We start from the raw sequence: 21996 nt of genomic DNA on the forward strand, positions 1-21996 counted from the left end.
TACACCTACATGGAGACATCTCTCTAACCAGGATTTGGCAGATGTCTCCTATCACCCTAAAGGACCCTATTTATTCCAACAAAGAGAAAGGGTTGAAGACAACAGCCAATCACAGACTCTCAGCCTAACCTACCTCACAGGGTTGTTGTTGTGGGGATAAGATGGAGGAGGAGAATGATGTAAGCTGCCTTGAGCCCTTTGTAGGAAAAAGGCAGGGTATAAATTGAAAAAAAAAATCAGACATTTCAATATTTAGACTCAATACAGTAGTACCTTGGCTCACGAACTTAATCCATTCCAGGACTCTGGACATGACCCAAATTGGTCGTGACCCAAGTTCCCCATTTCCCTGCATGCGCCCATCATCCCAGTGCACTGGGGGAGGGAGAGACGGGAGCGATCTTGGCCATCTCCCCCCCTGCCCCCAGCACAATCATGACCATCTCCCCACTTGAGGGAGGGGCGGAGATGGCTGCGATCTTGATTGCCACCCAATGCGAAGTTCGTGACCTATCTCAAAATTATCATGACATTTTTGTTTGTGACCTGATTTGGTTGTGAACCAAGGCGTTCGTGAGCCGAGGTACCACTGTATTTTACTACTCTCTTTAAAAACCTTTTTCCAAAACTTCATTAAGTATTCACATTCCCACCACATATGAAAGTATGTACCCATTCCACAGCCACATCTCCAACATAGGTTGGAATATTTGCTATATATACAATTCACCTGTACCAGAGTTAAATACTATTTCCATACTTATTTATATTTTTCCTTTATTCTTACTCACATACATTTTAATATCCTGTTAGTCCAAATGTTTGTTTTCAATCTTTATTACTAATATTCTTTCTCTAACCTGTTTCCCATATTTCTTTAATTGAATCAATTTGCTCATCATCTTCCAATAATATCTTATAGATTTTCTTACTATCCCTTTCATCTGCATATTGTCTTGTTTTTCCTTTTCCACGATCATAGCCTCAAATTTAGTATAATCTCTACATCTACCTCTTTTCTTTAACCAATCTTTAGCCAACATTCTAGTTCGATCACATTAAAGCAAGTTATTTTTTCCTTTTCTAGTAACACTCTTTCAGTTTTTATTCATTTTCTTAACCAACCTTTTAATTTAATATTTGTTTATTCTTTAATATTTTTCCTATATTTTTCCCAAATTTGGTGGACACCTCTCTAATTCAGTAATTGGATATAATGGTGCGATTGATGGCATAAACTTTTCCTTATACTTATTCCAAATTTGTAATGTACCGTATTTAGATGGACCCTTTTTTGTTAACAAAGTATCATTGGCAAATAAACTAATCTTAATTTCATTCACAAAACTTATACCTTTTATTGTGTTAATTATTCCTAATACTATTTGCTAATAATTTTATAATGAGAGCAAACAATATTGGGGAAAGGGGACATACTTGTCTAGTACCCTGGCCCAAGGATATTTGTTCTGTTATACCATCATTTATTATCACATTTGCAACATTTCCTGAGTATACTTGCTCTATTATACCTTTAAATAATTTTCTAAACCCTAATGCTTTTATTAATATCTTTATTGTTTGCCATTCCACACAGTCAAAAGCTTTAATATAGGGTAATTTGATTTAAATCATTATTTAAATCACTAGTCAGTAAGGGTAGATTTAAAACATGGTTTTGCATGCATGCTTGCCTTACACATAGGTAGAGGAACTTCATTAAAATATTCTCAAACTGGGTGTCTTTTATGGACTGCTGCTATTATAGCTTTTCTCCTCCATGGAAAGAATAAATATGATAAATCTCAGGCTGTACACAAAGAGATCCAGGGAGTTGTGGAATAGCCTGCTTAAAAGGGTTCACTTTCATTTCTACTGTTTGCCCGTCCCTCTTGGCTCCTTGTGCAGCTCTATTCCACTCCCAACAATCTTCTTCTATTTCATTTTTTTGAAACTTAGCACTTAAGAGGTAAGAAGCTGATTTTGTGCACATAGATTTGCAAAGGAACAATGGGATTAAAGTCTTTTTTTCAATTCTTTATGTTTATTTTATAACATTTTTGCTGTGAAGAAGAGGCAGATACAAAATCACAGCTTGGAGAACTGTAAAACCAAGCATCTGTGATAATATTTTCTAGATAGATAAATTGCCCAATGATCTTACAGAAACCTCTGGAAGAGCATGACATTGTGAATGGATTAATGGAATTCATCTTCCAAAACATTTAAACATTGTAGTAATATACAGCATCATGTTACATAATTAAAAACTAATCCTTATATCATGATGAATAACCTTTGGACTTCCCCATGGGCTTCATTAAAAGACGGGTTGCCATTTGAAAGCACACACCGACCTGTGATTAACAGCTCTCACCTGCGCCGGAGGAGGGGGGCGGAGCAGGGCGCGCCAAGTGTGTGCCGGCCAGGTGTGGTGCAGCCGGGCCGGCAGCGTGCCGGCAGTGGTCTTCCGGGCGGTAGGGGTGAGCAGTCCGTCTCTCTGTGCGGCTGGCAGGTTAAAGCCCGCGGCTCCTCCTCCTCCGTACCGCTCGCCCTGAGTGGCACAGCTCTCACCTGCGCCGGAGGGGGGGCGCGGAGCAGTGTGCGCCGAGTGCGTGCTGGTCAGGTGGTGCCACGTGGTGCAGGCGGGCCAGCAGTGTCCCGGGCGTCGGGCACACACACATTCGCTCTGTAAGACGCACAGACATTTCCCCTTACTTTTGAGGGGGGGAAAAGTGTGTCTTATAGAATGAAAAATATGGTAGTCACTAGTACAATCTTCCTTCATATATGTTCTACTCTAAACTTCAGAAAAATTATGCTGCTTTGGTTACCGCTTTGGAGAAATACCACCTCTTATTTATTTCATGTATTTGTATGCCGACTTTGTACTTGGGCTCCTGGGGCAGTTTAGAGTTTTTAAAAATATAAACAGAGCACAATTCAGAACAACAAAATCTCTAATTAAGGTTGGCTCTTTCCAGGTGCAGATGGTACAAGCTCCCTGGATTGGGCATTTTTTTTATTTGGATTGCTTCCCTCAGGCCATAGAGATCTTAAGTAGCCTCAGGGAGGAAAGGGTTTCCCAGTGATTCTCACAGGGTAAGCTGATGCTTCTGGGGTTTTACAAGTTGAGTTTGGTGAAACTGTTAATCTTTTGAAGCCTGAGATATCAGAGTAGTGACTCAGAGAGGATAGCTTGAGCTTTTACTGCTTTGGGATAGGGAGAAATCAAGGGAAACGATTAGAACACTGTCAGCCTGATCTTGGGTATGTTTGCTGAGAAATAAGTCCTGCTGAATTCAGAGGACAAATAGAGACTTATAGCTACTTTCGATAGTGACTTGACACTGCCTGGATGGCCACAGTGCAAGCTGGAGTCCAAGGTCTAACTTTGGAAATACTTTGCCTGGTCAGAACTGGTACTTTGGCATTGATGTGCCTGCACTTCTGCAACTTCAGAGCCAGTGTGATGGGGAGCAGAGGGGTTTGGCTCCATCAGAATACAAGGAATTTTGGCAGTGCCTCAGCCCCACTTCCTCATGACCGGGGCAAAAGACACAGATGGCAGGAACTGGCCAGCTGTGTCTTCTGCAGAGTGCGAGAAATGTGACAGTCCATATTCTCCCATGGTCATTTGGATGCCTGTAATCCTCCATGATAGGAAGGTTATGGAGTGATCATATTAGATGGTGCCCTCTGAGAATTTTAGTTGAACTCAAAATCTTTTGGATGTTCACAGTAATTACTAGACTTCCTTGATTCTTTAATACTAATACCTTTGAGTGTTTAGCCTTAAGTTTTGTGTTTATTAACTTAATGGTTTTTATCTTTAAGCTTGACTAGGATCTGAATATCTTTGTTGAGATTTGTTTTGGTGGTTCTACTTTTCAAAATAAATTAAAATATCTTTATAACATGCTATATTTTAACATGTTATGTTTAATTCATTTCTAGAATTGTCAGAGCACAAACAAGTCTAGCAGTCTTTGAAGAAACGGATTAAATTATTTCGACAGAAATGGTGGTTTTTACATGTAATGCATGTGGAGAATCTGTAAAGAAAGGACAAGTTGAAAAGCATGTAAATATGTGCCGGAACTGTGAATGCCTTTCTTGCATGGACTGTGGCAAAGATTTCTGGTAGGTAGAAACCAGACTGTAGTTATTTATTATTTAGTAAATAAAGTAGTTTTGCAGTGAAGCTATTTGGACAAAGATCATACAGTGGTACCTTGGCTCACAAACTTAATCCATTCCATGACTCTGGTCGCAACCCAAATTGGTCATGACCCAAGTCAGATTTCCCCATACGATTCAATGGAAATAAGGTTAATCTGTTCTGTAACCATTTTTTTAAAAATCACAAAAATTTGAAACAAAGTAACAAAGAACAACAAAGATTGCGGCCATCTCCTCCCCACCCCCAAGCATGATCATGGCCATCTCCCCCACCCCCTGAGCATGATCGCAGCCATCTCTCCCCCCCCACCCTGAGCATGTCCACGATTGCACCTGTGCAGGGAAGACGGGCGTGATCGGGATCATCACCCGATGTGGAGTTCGTGACCTGAGGAAAAAAATTATTGACATTTCTGTTTGTGACCCGATTTGGTCATGAACTGAGGCATTTGTGAGCCGAGGTACCACTGTCTTTGCAGATAAAGCAATAGCAAAAGCACTGTAAAACAAGCAGCAATTTCCCTGACTGTGCAAGCTTGGATGCCCAAGCAGTCTTGTACAATGATAGAGGAGGCCTCTGATTATATAAGGGATGGTTCAAAATTCTTGAGTCTACATGCATTCCTATTCCACTGAAGCAGAGATGTTTTCAGCTACACCTCATTAGTAAGATTACTGCCTCCTTCTAGTATAGCCCATTCCATTCTCCCTCTTCCTCTGTATGATGCCTCTTCCCCAAAATGCAGTCAGAATCTGTGCCCACAGAGTATGTTCAGGCTATGTTGGAAGTTTTAATCCCTTTAGGATTTTCCCCCTAAAGTTATTTTTTAAAAATTCACACCTCAGTGTTTCTTCTAGCCTCATGTGCATTCAATATGCTGTTTCTGTTGTATAAGGATAGGCACTCATGTTTGTTTGTTTATTTATTTATTTTAATAACACCATTAGACACACAGCTCCCATATAAGATATAAACTCACAAGTTTTCTTTGAATGTATATGATGATCATTTATCATATTAGAAACACAGAAATATAGCAAGTCAGAAGGGGTCTCCCAAGACATTTTGTCTGATCCCCAGCTCCAGCCAGCTCTCTTATGTAATACCCAACAATTGGCTGTCCAATCTTTCCTTGAACATCCTCACTGAGGGGGCCTCCACCACCTCCCATGGTAGCCCAGTTCCTTGAGTATTGCCCCATTGGATTGCATCCTGTCCTCCACCACAGGGGAGAACAGGTCATGACACTCTCCCATGTAATAACCCTTCACATACCTATATGTCACTATAAGATCCCCTCTGAGTCTCTTCTTCTTCAGACTGAAAAGACCAAGTTCCCTCAATCTCATCTCATGTGGCATCCCTGCTTCAATCGAGCTACAATCCTTGTGACCCTATGCTGAACTGATTCTAACTTAGCTATGTTATAATGTGAACCCCCAGAACTGGACACAGTTCTCCAGTTGCAGGCATACCAGAGTAATATAGAGCAGTACTAACACCTCTCTGCCTGGAAGCTATGCTTCTGGCTTTACATCCAAGGGTGGCATTTGCCCTCATAACTGCTGCATCACCCTGCTGGCTCATGTTTAGCTTGTTGTCAGTAAGTGCCACAAGAGTCCTTTCACAAGTGTTGTTCTCCAGCCACTTGTCCCCCATCCTGTACTTATGGCACTATTCCTGAGTCAAGTACAAGACCTTGCACTTACCTTCATCATTGTCATCCTGTTGTTCACCTGCCTACTTGCACGGTCTGTCCACATCTTTTTGGATCTGGAGTACCTGCTCCTCAGTTGTGGCCACTGCCCCCATGTCAGTATCGTCTGCAAATTTGACCTTCCTCCAGGTCATTGATTAAAAATATCGATATATTCAGGGTTGTAAAATTGGAGGGCTTTTTTGGATTAGCCATGTGTAAATTCATATATTTTTAAAAACAATCTCCAGATATCTATCTAAAGTTTATTCACCAAATAAAAAAGTTAAGTAAAAAATCAGAGAAATTCACATAACTTACTACATTGATGTGCAGATCTTTCTAGTATTGCTGCGCAGTATGCCAAATAATACATTCCAAAATATAGTGCTTAATAGGTGTTTGGATTTTAATTATGATTATGATCAAAGTGATGTCATCTGATTTGAAACCATTTGAAAGAGAAATCAGTACCAGATATCTCTGTAGAGAAGTGTAAAGCAGAAATCTGATGCTTTTCAGAAAATACTGAGGTCAGGGGGTCCCAAGATAGTGAAACAGGCCTTAATGCTGATGGGGAAAATTCTTTAGGCACAGTTTTGTTTATTTGTATTTAAAGGGGCAATCTTGTGTTGATAAAGACCCTGTTCTGGTTTTGCATAGTGGATGAATACTACTGTTGCTTTAATACCACTGTGAGGTGAGTTAGACTGTTTCCCTGACCTTTGCAGTGAATTTCCTGATTGAGCAGCAATTTGAACCTTGCTTTTGAAATTCAGACTCAACCCTTTCACAGGAACACCACAATGGGGCCCTAGGGATTACGTGCATGGGGGTACGGACTGATAGACAATACATACAGAGGAATGCTCATAGCTCAACAGTACAGCACATGTTTCATATATAAAAATTTTCAAATTTAGTAGCTGGCATTTGCAGACAAAAGGATCCAGAAGAAGGCTCAGGAAAACGCATGAGGCCTTGAGACTGGAGTCAAAGTATTGGGTTGGATGGATACCAGGCTATTTTGAATACTTTCAGAAATCAAAGCATTTCACTCTTGCAAGGCTGTGCTGAAATGTCCTCTTCTGTAATAGTTGCTTATATATAATGTTCTTAATATTAAAGGGGTGATGACTACAAATGTCATGTTAAGTGCCTAAGTGAAGACCAGAAATATGGTGGCAAGGGTTATGAAGTCAAAACTCACAAAGGAGATGCCAAACAGCAGGAATGGATTCAGGTAAAAATGCTTTTAATGTAATACCATGTTGAATTTTAGTGGAGAAAATACCTTGTATACTGTCATTTTATCAGTCATCTCTGAGCTCCCAAATTAAAATCAATACAAGGAATCAATATATGGATATTTTTAAGCTAACCAAATATTAATGTCACGACAAATTCTATAATATCAACCCAACTTTTCAGTTGGTTCTCAGAGAATACTAGGACAGGTGCCAGGCCTTTTTGTTTAAGGAAAGTGTATTAGGAGAGCCCAATCTCTGGTCACCCATCTGGCTTCAAAAATGGAGACACTTAAATCAGGGTCCAGCCTGCCAACCTGAGTTCATGGGCTGGTTCTTAGGAGAAAATGTAGTCCTTCAGATACCTAGTACTAGAATACTAGAGTGTTATACTTTAAAACTGGCATGTAGAATACTGCCCAGAAATAAACTAGAACTCAGAGTGATCTTTCAATATTGCTGAAATGAAATAGGATCAGCATGGTATTTACCTGTTAGTAATCCGTCTGCTTTGTTATGAAGCAGTTTAAGTTTCATAACAAAGCATGCCTAACTAACTGAAGAATGCTTTTTTCAGCTGAGGGCATAGCTGTCATATCTACCAAAGCTGGTAGAAGGCAGGCTGAGCCACAGAAGCTACTTGGATATCCATAATGACATTGTATAGAAATCTCCTCCCAGCAAATATTTGATGGTCAGCAGCATCACTTACAAAGTAACACCTTAATCCTGTTTGGAATGAGTTTGAAGGCCTTCCTCCTAATTGCCATCTCCTGAGCCTCTTGGATTGGTGCTCAGAGGAAGGCCCCAGAAGTTGAGTGTTACATCCAGATTGGGTTAGCAGATGCATTCTGGCAGGTGTTGCAGTCTTAAGTCATGTAGAGCTTTATAGAGGTTAAAACCAGTCCCTTGAATTGGACCTTTAAGCTTATAGGCAGCCAGTTCAGGCAGGCCAGAACCGATCTTACATGTTTGGACCTAATGGTTATTAATCTGACTACTGCATTCTACACCAGCTGTAGCTTCTGAATCATCTTCAAGGGCAGTCCCATGTAAAGTGCATTGCAATCTAATTTAGAGATTACCAGAGCATAGATTACTGAAGCCATGCTATCCCTGTCCAGGTATGGCCGCAGCTGGGCTACCAGCTGAAGGTGGTAAAAGGTACTTGGAGCCACCAATGCCACCTGAGCATCAAGTGACAAAGGTAGATCAAGGGGCACCTCCAAGCTATGAACCTGCTCCCTCCGGGGAAGTGCAACCCCATCTAGAACAGTTGAACTTTGCCTATCCAGTCAGAGGAAGCATCCACCAGTAGCATCTCAGTCTTGCCTGGATTGATTTTCAGTTTGATAGCCCTTATCCAGTCCATCGTTGCAGCCAGGCAGCAGTTTAGCAGTACTTGCTGCTTTAAGTATGAATTACTGCCCAATGTGAAATTTCATGTGTCCTTAAGTTTTTATTTACAGAGGTCATAAGGATTATATAGGCAATATAAAATGAAAATATTATTATTCTGAGCTTTTCAAATTAGAGCCAGTGTGGTGTAGTGGTTAAGAGCACGGGACTGGGACTCAGGCAATCTGGGTTCGAGTCCCTGCTCGGCCATGGAGCCAACTGGGTGACTTTGGGCCAGTCACAGACTCTCAGCCCAGCCTACCTCACAGGGTTGTTGTTGTGGGGATGAGATGGAGGAGGAGATGTAAGCTGCCTTGAGCCCTTTGTAGGAAAAAGGCAGGATATAAATTGAAATAATAAATTAATTAAATTTTACCCAGCATGGCTGTGTGTCAGATACCCCAGATCTGCAGGCAGAGAAAACAAGAGTTGTTACAATCTAACCTCTTGTGTAATCAGACTTGTTATTTAAGTATATTGAGTCTTGAATGTAACCAGATCCACTTTCCATTTTGCAGAAGATTCATGAGACAATAAAGAAAACAAACATTAATCCCAGAGTTCAAGATATATTACAACAGATATGTGCATATGACAACATTCCAAGAAAAAAAAAGAAGTTTCAGGTAAGTTGTTGGTAGGTTAGCTATTTAAGCTGCAGTACTGTAGACATGTTTTACCTGGCAGTAATCCCCATTTAACTCAATGAGACCTATTTCTGTTAGACACATAGAGGCTTGATTTCTCTGCTGGAGTTCCTTGAAAAAAGATGAGTCATGACAGACATAGTTTCCTCAAGTGTCTATACAAATGTCCAAACTGAGGAGATGATCTGCATTTTCTGCCAAGTGGTACAATATGGCCAATGCGCCAGAAGAAAATAATTCTCTAAAATGTGGCCAAGAATCTTTCACAGTGCACTGGAGTTTTACAGTAGACAAGTTGTTGGGGCTACCTTCAGCATCTTAATGCAAGTTACCTTCCCATCAGCCTCGTTCCTTCTTTCAAAGCCATGGAGTGGGGAGCGTGGTGATGGCATGCTTGGCCTCTCCTTACCTTCATATCCTCTTTGCTGTTTCTGCTGCCCATTCTTGCTGCCACAGCTATGCACAGCTGTTAACTATAATAACTGTTATTAAACAGTCATTATAGTTATTAAACAGCAGCATATTTCGATGCCCCAAGTGAGTGGTAGGGACACATGCAGGCAGGCAGCCTTTGCAGCGTTATGTTCGTACTTACAGTGATGGCAGAAAGGCAGTGAGCAGAGGCACAAAGATCTGAGAGAGATGGCTATCTGAGGGAGCAAAGGAAGAGTATTGGCAAAGAGCCACTCAGAAGCTGATTTCAGTGTGCTTCCATGCATACTAATTATCAGTGGGGAAAACAGTAGCTTCAAAGGCTGCCTGTCAGCTGTCTTTTATTTGTTATTACATATAGAATCATAGAATAGTAGAGTTGGAAGGGGCTATGAAGGCCATCAGATCCTACCCCCTGTGTTGCAGGACACCAATTTACACCATCCCACTCAGATGGTTGTCCAGTTTCTTCTTGAATGTCTCTGTGGAGAGCCCACAACCTCTCTAGGCAACTTGATTCACTGTTGTATTGCTCTGACAGTGAGAAATTTTTTCTTGGTATCTTGCCTGAATCTGGCTGGTTGCAACTTGAGTAGATTATTCCATTTCCGACGCTCTGGTATCAGCAAGAAGAGATCTTGACCTTCGTCTTTGTGGCAACCTTTGAGATGCTTTTAGAGGGATATCATGCGCCTCCCCCTACCAGTCTTCTCTTTTCAAGGCTGAATATGCCCAGTTCTCTCAGTCTCTCCTCATAGGGCAGTGTTTCCAAACCCTGGATCATTTTTGTTGCCCTCCGCTGGACCCTTTCTAATTTTTCTGCATCTTTCTTAAATCTTCATGCCCAGAACTGGGCACAGTATTCCAGATGAGGTCTGACAAGTGAGGACTATAGGGGAACCACTACTTCTTGTGATTTGAAAGTAATACTTCTATTAATTCATCCTAAAATAGCATTTGCCCTTTTGCAGCTGGATCACATTGTTGGCTTATATTTAGCCTGTTGTCCACAGTTGTCCTTCTGCTTCCTCATCTAAATCATTAATAAAGAGTTTGAAAAGCACAGGGCCCAGGACTGAGCCCTGTGGCACCTCACTAGTTACCTTCATCCAATTTGAGAAGGTGCCATTGATGAGCACACTTTGTGTCCAGTTCAGCCGCCAACATTGCATTCCCCCTAATAGTTTTTCTATCTAGCCCACTTTTTGTTAATTCGCTTATCAGAATGTTCAGGGGCACTATGTCAAAAGCTTTGCTAAAGTCTAGGTTGATTGTGTCCACAGTGTTCACTCTGTCCCACTGGGAGGTTACCCAGTCAAAACATTAGATTAAATTAGTCTGACAGGATTTATTTTTGATAAATCCATGTTGGCTTTTATTAATCACTGTATTTTTTTCAAGATGCTTGCAGACTGATTTTTTAATAATTTTATCCAGAATTTTTTCATGGATTGATGTCAGACTAACTGGTCTGTAGTACCTAGGATCATCTTCCCCCCCTTTTCAAGAAAGGGGCAATGTTAACACTTCTTCATTGGTCTAGCAGCATTCCTGTTTTCCAGGACTTATCAAAGATAATAGCCAGTGGTTCTGAGAGTACCTCTGCAAGCTTTTTTATGACTCGGGACCCTGGAGATTTGAACATGTTTATTCCATCTTGACATCTTGACCAGGTATTCCTTGACCTTTTCTCTGTCAATCTTTGGCTTCCTTCTCTCACTTTCAGCTTGTATTTCCTCTTTGTTGTAGATTTTCTTGCAGGAGAAGATGGAGGCAAAGTAGGAATTGACCACCTCTGTCTTTTCCTTGTCGTCTATTATCACTCTGCCATCCACTTTAAGTAGCTGGACACCCTTTCCTTTCTCATGTCTTTTGTTCTGGATGTATCTGAAGAAGGCTTTCTTATTCTTAGCTTTCCTTGCTATTCTCAGTTCATTTCCTGCTGTAGCCTTCCTAATGCCATCCCTGCAATTCTTTGCTATTTGTTTATGTTCTTCCTTTGCAGCCTGGCTCTGCTTCCACTTCCTGTACATGTCCTTTTTTTCTTTCAGGTTGTCACTTAAATTTTGTGGAGCCATGTGGGCTTCCTCTGTTGTCTTCTATACATGTTTTTTTCACATCTCTTTTCCTCCATTGTACCCAAGGCAGTGTACCTAATCCTCCTCCATTTTATCCCCAAAACCTGGTGAGGATGATTAGACTGAAATGCAGTGGCTGGCCCAAAGTCACACAATGAGACACACATTTGTGACTTATGCCTGCTTCCCCATCACTCCATTCTTACATTGTGTAGTAAAGCACACACAAAGAAGACTAGGGCTGTGTTTCCTAGCACTGCTTCCAGTGGCGAGTATGTATGTGTTCCTAACTACCTCTAGTTAGTAAGGCGGGGAGGTGAAGAAGAGTGCCGCCACGGATGCAAAGGATGTGGTAAAAGGGATGAGACGCAAGAGGAACCTCCGTAGGAAATGGACACTGGGGCAAATAGACAAAAGGGTATACCAGGAGGAGGAGGTCCGTTGCAGAAGGACTCTTCACAAGGCTAAGGCTGATTACAAGCTGAGACTTGCAAAGAATATCAAGAGCAACAAAAAGGGCTTCTTTCAGCATGTAAATAGCAAGAGGAAGGGGAGACAGGTAGTGGGACCGCTTAATGAGGAGGAAGAGGATCCAGTGACTGATGTGAGGGAACAGACACAGATGCTAAATGACTATTTTGCCTCTGTGTTCTCCCCAAAGCAGGACGGGGGATATCCGCATAGGAGATTAGATGAGGTTGGGGACTTAGAGGCACAGATTAGAGTCACCCCCATAGAAGTCAAGGAGCTCCTTGGGGCACTGGACGTTACAAAGGTGCCAGGCCCTGATGGGTTACACCCAGTGGTACTTCAAGAGTTGACAGGGGTTCTCTCACTGCCACTGGCCTCCATTTTTGAGGCCTTGTGGAGAACAGGTAAAGTTCCAGAGGACTGGAGGGTGGCATCAGTGGTCCCAATTTTCAAAAAGGGTAGTAGAAGGGACATGGGGAATTACAGACCAGTTAGCCTTACATCCATTGTAGGAAAAACAATGGAAAGGCTCATAACAGCGAGAGATCTAGTGATGCTAGATAGGGAAGGGAGGCCGGCAGCCACACAACACAGCTTCCGCAATAACAGGTCCTGCCAGACAAAACTTGTGGAATTCTTTGACGATGTTTCAAGGTGGCAAGATGGAGGGGATGGAGTGGATGTTGTTTACCTGGATTTCATCAAGGCCTTTGACAAAGTGCCCCATGATACTTTGGGAAATTGAGAAATGGTTGAGAAATTGAGGAGTTTTGAGATAGACCAATGCACTGTCCGATGGATTAGGGTATGGTTGACTGACCGAAAGCAAAGAGTAACCATTAGTGGGGAATCATCAGGATGGTGGCCAGAGACAAGTGGGGTCCCCCAGGGCTGTCCTGGGGCCAATCCTGTTCAGTCTTTTCATGAACGACATGAAAGAAGGGGTGAACAGTTTGCTGATCAAATTTGCAGAAGATACTAAAACAGGGACAGAGGCCAACTGAGGAGCAGGTATTCCAGATCCAAAAGGATCTGGACAGACTATGGAAGTGGGCAGGAGACAACAGGATGGCGTTCAATGTGGATAAGTGCAAGGTGTTGCACTTGGGGCATAGGAATAGGTGTCATAAGTACAGATTAGGGGACAAGCTGCTGGAGAGCAGCACTTGTGAAAGGAATCTTGGGGTACTGGTTGACTGCAGGCTAAACATGAGTCAGTAGCGTGATGCGGCAGTCAAGAGGACAAACACCACTTTTGGCTCCATAGCCAGAAGCGTGGCTTCTAGATTCAATAGAGGTATTACTACCTCTTTATAGGACTCTGGTGCACCTGCAGCTGGAGTATTGTGTTCAGTTCTTGGCCCCTCGTTACAGGAAGGATATAGCCAGGTTAGAGTCAGTGCAGCACAGGGCCACAAGGATGGTGGCTGAATTGCAGGGAAAGCTGTATGAGGCACGACTGAGGGAACTGGATCTTTTCAGCCTGAGGAAGAGGAGACTCCGAGGGGATCTGTTGGCGACATATAGGTATGTGAGGAGATGTCACATGGATGTGGGTAGAGACCTGTTCTCCCTTGCAGTAGAGGGCAGGACGCACTTCAGCGGAGCAAAGCTCAGGGAACCAAGGTTCAGTTTGGATGACAGGAAGTACTTCCTGACAATTAGGACCCTGAAGGTATGGAATGTGAGGTGGTTGAAGCCCCATCAGTGAGGGTCTTCAAGGATAGGCTAGACATGCACGTGGTAGGCATGTCATGAGTGGAGCCTGCTAGAGCCGGGGATTAGACTAGATGGCCCAGGAGGCCCCTTTTGACTCACTCTGTTTCTATGTTCCTTTGCAGATGGACATGGTCGGTGTACAGGGGCAGGGGCTGGCACAGCCTGCTCCACTCATTAACCATACTTATTGAGGGTGTACGTGGACAGGGCTCACATCGGGTGTGTTTGAGCCATATAACAGCTTTTGTTTTCTTGCATTCCAGTCTAGCATGTATTGTAGTATATGATACCAGTTATAGTGTCATGTATGTCATACAATATGCCATACTATTTTACTGTTGCTAGTTATGACAGAACAGGATATCTCATGAATGCTTCTTGGCCTCTGGCTTCTGAATAAAGGTACATGAATATAGGTAGATGGAGCCTTCTCTGAAAACTGCAAGATGGTTTTGTCAGGAAGTAGATTTGCATTGTTTCATTCAAATAGAAATGCTGCTTTTTTTTGACTGAACAGAACTGGATGGCCAACAGTTTAAAAATACATAACACTGCTCTACAGGATCAGGTGTGGGATATTTTTGCAGAAGCTACCAGTAAGGTAAGCAATTGTAGAAGTTATGTTTTATAAACTAGAATCTATACTTCATGGCTGACCTGTAACCAGACTTAGTTTTGTGGGTGGGGGGCATTAACTTGCTAAAGCCTAGTAACTGAATAGATGACTTCCCTTCCTTTCCATACTTATTTAAGGCATTTCTATACCATTCAATTAGTACAGCACTCTCAGAACAGTGTACTTATGCAGTGTAAACTAACTTGGATGGTTGAAAAATGGCGTTAAATACACTTCTGTCTTTGTTTCCTGCAAAAAGTATAGTTGCTTAGTGGAATGCCATGCAATTGTTGTTAAGTATTCATGTGAACTGAAGATAGGGAATTGGAATTCTTAGGTTGGAATATCTGTCCAAAAGGAAAATGATGTGTGCCTACCATTTTGGAGGCAGTGGCTTGATCCAAGATTCCTGAGAGAAAGAGCAGTGCAGAAGAGAGAACACTGTGAGAACCTGCACTCCTTTAAGGCCCTGTACAGATCCCATGTTATAGGGCATAAACATCTTGCCAATTTTATTTTGCCAGTGGTCTTCCATGCCTCTTACTTTTAAAGTGTGCCTTCTCATCAGGCCTGAAAACAACTTGTAGAGAACAATGTTGCAGTCATCATTAGCATTCTTTTTTTTCCCTTTCATGCTTCTTTGGAAGCAATGCCAGTTCTCATCAAAATGCCTTCTGTTTTTAATTGTTTCTATGCTTTATCATGCCTTGGTGCTGGGAGGGGCTTCTCCAGGAACTGAGTAAACAAAAATCTGTTTTTATAGTTCTGCTTTCTGGACCACTTGGAAGGAGTAAGCCACTCAAGGACAACCTTCATCCACTAAAGAGAATGAGAATCACAATAAATTCAATGTTCTTTTTTCCAACCTTGGTTCCCCTATCTGCAGCATATTTTATAGGGCTGTTGTAAGAGTTATTGAGATAATAAGTATATAATAAGGTACCTTTCCACCTTTTCAACTATGGGAGAAGAGGAATTCTTAACCTTGTCATGATTACATCGGAATCAGATGCTTGTGGTTCTTCAGTTGAGATAAATGTGTCTGACACTACATACATTTTGTCCAGCCATGGAGCCCTCCTCTTGATTGAGAAGCCTCATTGTGCTGAAGTTTAACCCCCACCCCCCGTCATCTTCTCAACAGGAGACAATTGAAAATCATTCTGCAAAAAATGTAACTGTAACTGTGCCGACTCCATCAGAAGACAATGTAAAAACAGAGAAACCTGTACAGAAAAAGTGTGAAAGGAAACAAAAGGAAAAGAGGGAAAATATCAAAAAGCCAAAAGAAATAAGGTTACAAGCTCAAGAAGAGAATTTGCTTATAAAAAGCAAAAAATCTAAGAAAGAAAAACTAAGAGATGAGAATGCAAAAATGTCCAAAAGTTATTATTTGAAGATGGCAAAACAGGAAGCAGTTGATTCAACTGATTTGGAAAAGAATGGAAATTGCCTTGATGCAAAAGAGCTAGGGGCCAAAGTAAACATGAAGAAACGCAACCTCTCTATAGGTACAAAATTTACATTTCTTGCTGTTTATAATTGTGCAACCTATTTTAGCATCTTATAGCAAAAGAAAGGTCTGTTTAACTGCTAACTATAGATAAGACTGATACTCTTTAAAGTGTAGGGATGCAAGCAGAAGAGCATCTCCTCATAGTAAACTTCACTACTTGGAATTAAAGTGGAAGTGAGGGGGACATTCTGTTTTTTATCTAGGAACATTAAGAAAAATTCTATCTTGCCTTTCCCATTGTGTGAGAGGCTTCTATTAACAGTCAAACAAAGGAGGCTTTTTTTTGGTTTGGTTTTGTTTTGCTTGATGAATATTGCATACAGCTTTAGCTGATTTAGCAGGTTTGTTGGGCCTTTAGCCCGTCTGCAGCTCAGTGACATTTATTTCCTAATGAGTCTTTTGCTGTACTTTGACACTTATTTCATTGCATTTTTCCTCGTTCCCCAAAATAAATAAAATGAATGTAGATGAATCTCCGATTGCACCCAAAAGAATGAACAATCCAGAAACTGAGGAAAATGAGGACACACATCAAGGTAACCTTACTTTGGATCTGGCTATATGTAATAGTGAGCTACAGCTATGTGTAATAATACTATAACAGCTCAGTAAATGTGTGTGCAAGTAACATAGGTAAAGCACAGGGGACTGATGGAAGCAAAAGGGGAGTTCTTCCCCTGTCCTGAAAGTGGGTTACTAATCGTTAGGCCCAGGATATTGAGTGTTAGGAACAAGCAGGGAGGCGGGTTTTGGCAAGTGTTTCCATGGGAAGCTAGCCATGTCACTTTTCCTGACTTGGATCAGAAAGATGACTATTTTAGTGAGATCGAGAAGCAGGAGGTGGCAGAGGCTATGAGCTCAAGGGCAGTAGTGGAAGCAGGCCTGACAGACCATGGGAACAATATGGAGGTACAGGAAATAGGAGGGACAGTTGAAACTGGGGAATCTTTAAAAGGAAATCAGCTCCTCCCCTCTGAGCTCCCCCCCCCCCCCAAGAAATTGCTAGGTTGTGTTCAACAGACTGTTTTGTGTATGCTCACAGGCTTGTCTGGATGATTTAAGGTTGGAAACAATAAAGAGTGTTTTGCAAAGAAACTGCCTGAGGCTGGTGATTGTTGGAGGGAGCAAATGTGACTTGCAACAGCTTTAGTTCAATGTAATGATTACTTCCTGCAGAAATGCTTGCCAAAGCCCTCCATTCCACTTGTTCCTCACATTAAACATTCAAAGGAGGTGTCTTTTTATGGCAGAAGAGTAATATTTCTATTAGTACTAGCCTTAATGATGATCTTTTACTCACCCCAAAATGATCCCAGTGCAGCAATGTATTTAGCAAGCACATATGAGCCAGTGTGATGTTTAAGTTGTGGTAAGTTTCAGGATTAATTTGGGAATAATTTATTTATTATTCTGTATACCTTGTCATTTAACCAATTATACAGGTAAATTCAGTTGGAAAGGAACCATAAAAGCTGTTCTGAAGCAAGCACCTGACAATGAAATATCAATTAAGAAACTAAGGAAAAAGGTACGTTGGAGCACTTTATGAAACACAGAATACAACCCAATTGTAATAACTATTAGCACTTATTTCAATTATTGAATGACCGTGAGGGACAGGGAGATTTACTATGCATGCAACCAAAGTGTGAACTACTAGTTTGTCAGTCTTATAAATGAGAAATTGCTAATGAATTCCCAGTGTGGCGTAGTGGTGAAGAGCATGGGACTGGGACTCAGAGGATCTGGGTTCTAGTCCCCGCTCAGCCATGGAGCCAACTGGGGGACTTTGGGCCAGTCACAGACTCTCAGCCCAACCTACTTCACAGGGCTGTTGTTGTGGGGATAAGATGGAGGAGGAGAATGATGTAAGCTGCCTTGAGCCCTTTGTAGGAAAAGGCAGGCTATAAATCCAAAAATAAATAAAAAATAAAAATAGTTGAGTAGTGCTTTGATAGTGCTGCCTGATTTCTTCTCTGATGAACCTCTCACCAGTAGCATAAAGCACAATCTGTGTGTTGGCAGGTTTTTAAACTTGTAAGCAGATTGAATATTCACAAAGACTCCACAAAACCTTTGCATCTAAATTCGAATTTTAGAGAAGCCATTTCATCCAATTGAAGTCCAGGGGCCTGTAGCCAATATTTATCGGAGGTGGTATCAAAAACTGCTTTTCAGATAAATGGAGTTCTGTAGTCTATATGCTTCATGTTCAAACTGGATATTCCATTTGTCCATAGCAAAGTGCCATGGGCAATTGCCAGAAGTGTTTTTGACATCAGTGATAAATTCAAAATGCGTAGGTTTTGGACTTAAGCCTCACTCAGGCAATTGCCGATACTTCTATTTGTGCATGGGTGTGGGGAGTCACTGATTTTTCCTTGCCTCCTTCCCATCCATCCACCCTGTGACCGCAGCCCTTTGTGCCCTCTGATATGCCAATCCAGAGGCATTGGCATACCCTCTGTAGAGGCATTTGATACAACGTGGGCTACACTCTGAGTCAATGATATCACCTCAATGATATCATGTGAGCAGAGTTAATGAAATCCAGGAATCAAAGAATTACAACATTGAACCATAGTCACCTCTCAGCAGTGTAGATTAAATGGGTCCTACTTGCTGGTAAGTATGTTTAGGATTACAGCCTTAGGCTTTTGCTGGTCTTACAACCAAAAGCATCACATTGTATTTTAAACACTTCTATATCATCTTTTATGATACTCTATATTACTACAATATCGATGGTGACCTAATTATAATTTTAATGGCTTATAACTTTAAAAAAGAAAAATGGAAATAGGGGTTGAATGCCATAGAAAGCTTCCATAGATAAATGCTTTTAACTGAGTGCCATTATACTGTAGTGATCATAGCAAAGGTCTTATCCTCAGTAGTCAACTACTTCACCTGCTTGCTTGCTTGATGCTTGCTTATTTATTTATTTATTGGATTTTTATCTTGCCACATTAGCCAATAAGGCTACCTGAGCAGGAGGGCACTTAAGTGCTTAGGTGGGCACTTAATTCAGAGTCTCAGCAGACAATCTTAACATATTGGCAGTACGATATTGGAACAGGTGATATTTCACAGGTATCCATCCAAGACAATTTAGAGCTGTAAAGCTCAAAACGTAGACACAAGCCTCTTCCAGTCTGGCTGGGAATGATGGGAGCTGCAATTCAAAATATGTCACCAGGTTGGAAAAGTCTGCTTTGGATTGTCCCCAACATCAAACTGGTAGCCAATACAGTGTACAGGCAAAATGTGATGAAATTTGCAGTGGAATTACATGTTTAGAACATGCCTCAGTATTCCAGTTTTTCCATAAATGATTGAAGCTAGTATCTGTAATTCATAGAAAGTGATGTTTGTGGAAGATCTGTTTTATTCCTGAAAATCTGCTTACACTGGTAGCATTAAAGTCCTAGACTGTAACATATTTGTCTTACTGTTTATTGTATAGGTTTTAGCCCAGTATTATGCAATAGAAGGTGATCATCACAAATCTGAAGAGGAAATTCTGGCCCTGTTTAATAAGAAAGTCAATAGCAACCCTAAATTTCGAGTATTAAAGGAAAAGGTTAAACTTTTAAAATAGATTGCTATGGTCAAATGATCTGGTTTTGTACATTGAACCTAATTTTGCTATGAGATATAAAAATAGTTTTCATTAATATATTTCCTTTCTTTCACCTACCATTTATATTGATAGGAAATTAATTTTCAGAAAAATATTTTTCTTGTAAAGTGACAAAATATCCATTAAAATATTTCTGGTATTACTCATAAAGACTTAAGTTTTTGTTGTGGTTTCGAAGAGCAAATAAACGAATATATTCTCTATATACAAACATATGCATCCTGCTGCACACCCTTGCATGGAAAAAAATGCTAGTTACATCTCCAAGGTTGTTAGAGCAACCTCAGAGAAGGGGATTAGAGAATGTTCTGAAGGGGGAGGAAGGGGACATCAATGCTGTCAAGATACAGTGAGTCCTGGTGGCACCTTACATTCCTCCCTCCTGCCTAAATATATGCCTTGCTAGACTGCTGAAATAGACCATCTAGCTGAGCTGCAGGGCAGCAGAAGCAAAGAGAAGATAGAAACATAGAAACAGAGCAAGTCAGAAGGTGCCTCCCAGCCCATCTAGTCTGATCCCCAGCTCCAGCCAGCTCTGCTCACGACATGCCCACCATGTGCATGTCCAGCCTATCTTTGAACACCCTCACCGATGGGGCTTCAACCACCTCCCATGGAAACCCATTCCATACCCTAGGGGTCCTAACTGTCAGGAAGTACTTCCTGGCATCCAAATTGAACCTTTGTTCCCTGAGCTTTGATCCATTGGAAAATGACCTGCCTTCCCCTGCAGGGGAGAACAGGTCTCTGCCACCTCTGTGTGGCACCCCTTCATGTACCTATATGTTGCCAGCAGATCCCCTTGGAGTCTCCTCTTCTCCAGGCTAAAAAGATCCAGCTCTCTCAGTCTCACTTCATAAAGCTTTCCCTGCAATCTAGTCACCATCCTTGTGGCCCTGTGCTGCACCAATTCCAGCTTGGCTATATTCTTCCTGTAATGTGGAACCCAAAGCTTTACCTTCATACACTTTTTTTTGCTTTCTATAGAATGCCCATATTCCTCTGACCTCAGAGGATTGTTGGCATCCCCACTGGATTGCTTCCTAATTTGTTCCATCCATTTGAATGGGAAATCATTATCTTTCACTGGGTTAGAAAAAATTTAGCTGGTGAAATATGAGGCAGTGGAGTTCCATTGACTTCACTAATGTACTGTCCTTCTAGATTCTCAAAGCATAACTACAAGCAATTTCATCAAGAAAAAAGTGTAGAAGACAGCAGAGGAAGCCCACGTAGCTCCACAAAGGGTTAAGTGACAGCCTGAAAGAAGAAAAAAAAAAACATGTACAGGAAGTGGAAACGGGGCCAGGCCACGAAAGAATATAAACAAATAGCAAGGAATTGCATCAGGAAGGCTAAAACAAAAAATGAACTAAGAATAGCAAGGGATGCCAAGCATAAGAAGCCTTCTTCATATACATCCAGAACAAAAGACATATGAAAGAGAAGAGTGTCCAGATACTTAAAGTAGGTGGCAGAGTGATAAGAGATGAAGAGAAGAGTGTCCAGATACTTAAAGTAGGTGGCAGAGTGATAAGAGATGAAGAGAAGAGTGTCCAGATATTTAAAGTAGGTGGCAGAGTGATAAGAGATGACAAAAGGCAGAGACACTCAATTCCTACTTTGCTTCAGTCTTCACACACAAGGAAATCTGCAATCAAGAGCAAGTTGAAGCTGGAAATAAGAGATGGCAGCTCAAGACTGACAGACAAATGGTCAAGGAAAACCTGGAAGGAATAAACACTTTCAAATCTCCAGGGCCCAATGAACTCCATCCTAGAGTTACAAAAGAGCTAATGGAGGAACTCTCAGAACCACTGTCTATTATGCTCAATAAATTTTGGAATACAGGAAAAGTGCCAGATGACTGGAGAAGGGATTAATGTTGTTCCTATCCTCAAAAGGGGGAAAAAAGATGAACCTGGGTACTATAGCCCATTCAGTCCGACATCAATCTGGGAAAATTTGGGAGCAAATTATTTAAAAAATCAGTCTGCAAGCATCTTGAAGAAAATACAGTGATTAATAGAAGCCAGCATGGATTTATCAAAAATAAATCCTATCAGACTAACTTAATCTCATTTTTTGACTGGGTAACCTCCCAAATGGACAAAGGGAAAACTGTTGACATAATCTTCCTAGACTTTAGCAAAACTTTCAGCATAGTGCCACATGACATTCTGATCAGCAAATTAGCAAAAGCTGGATTAGATGGAAAAACTATTAGGGGGATCCAAAATTGGCTGATAAATCGGTCACAAAGAGTGCTAATCAATGGCACCTTCTCAAATTGGATGTAGGTAATTAGTGGGGTGCCACAGGGTTCAGTTCTGGACCCAGTGCTCTTTAA

General features: G+C 41.4%; 1 protein-coding gene across 4 annotated transcripts in view; it reads left to right on the forward strand.

Moving 5' to 3' along the window:
- Window positions 1-20944, forward strand: part of LYAR (Ly1 antibody reactive) — a 25940-nt gene extending 4996 nt beyond the window's left edge. For 2 of the 4 annotated variants that reach the window (XM_044418001.1, XM_044418002.1), the window contains exons 2-9: window positions 3958-4143; window positions 7008-7122; window positions 9043-9150; window positions 14389-14472; window positions 15632-15998; window positions 16471-16539; window positions 17446-17531; window positions 19470-19796. In XM_044418001.1, coding sequence (XP_044273936.1) covers window positions 4022-4143; window positions 7008-7122; window positions 9043-9150; window positions 14389-14472; window positions 15632-15998; window positions 16471-16539; window positions 17446-17531; window positions 19470-19604 — 1086 coding nt within the window. In that variant the 5' untranslated portion in view covers window positions 3958-4021 and the 3' untranslated portion in view covers window positions 19605-19796. Of the gene's footprint in view, window positions 1-3957; window positions 4144-7007; window positions 7123-9042; window positions 9151-14388; window positions 14473-15631; window positions 15999-16470; window positions 16540-17445; window positions 17532-19469; window positions 19797-20810 lie in introns of those variants that run through there. The other 2 variants (XM_044418005.1, XM_044418003.1) reach the window with 2 other exon arrangements.
- The last annotated feature ends 1052 nt before the right edge of the window (window positions 20945-21996 follow it).

Source organism: Varanus komodoensis, unplaced genomic scaffold (assembly GCF_004798865.1).
Source record: "Varanus komodoensis strain SLA01 unplaced genomic scaffold, ASM479886v1 scaffold9, whole genome shotgun sequence".
NCBI classification, from domain to species: Eukaryota; Metazoa; Chordata; class Lepidosauria; order Squamata; family Varanidae; genus Varanus; species Varanus komodoensis.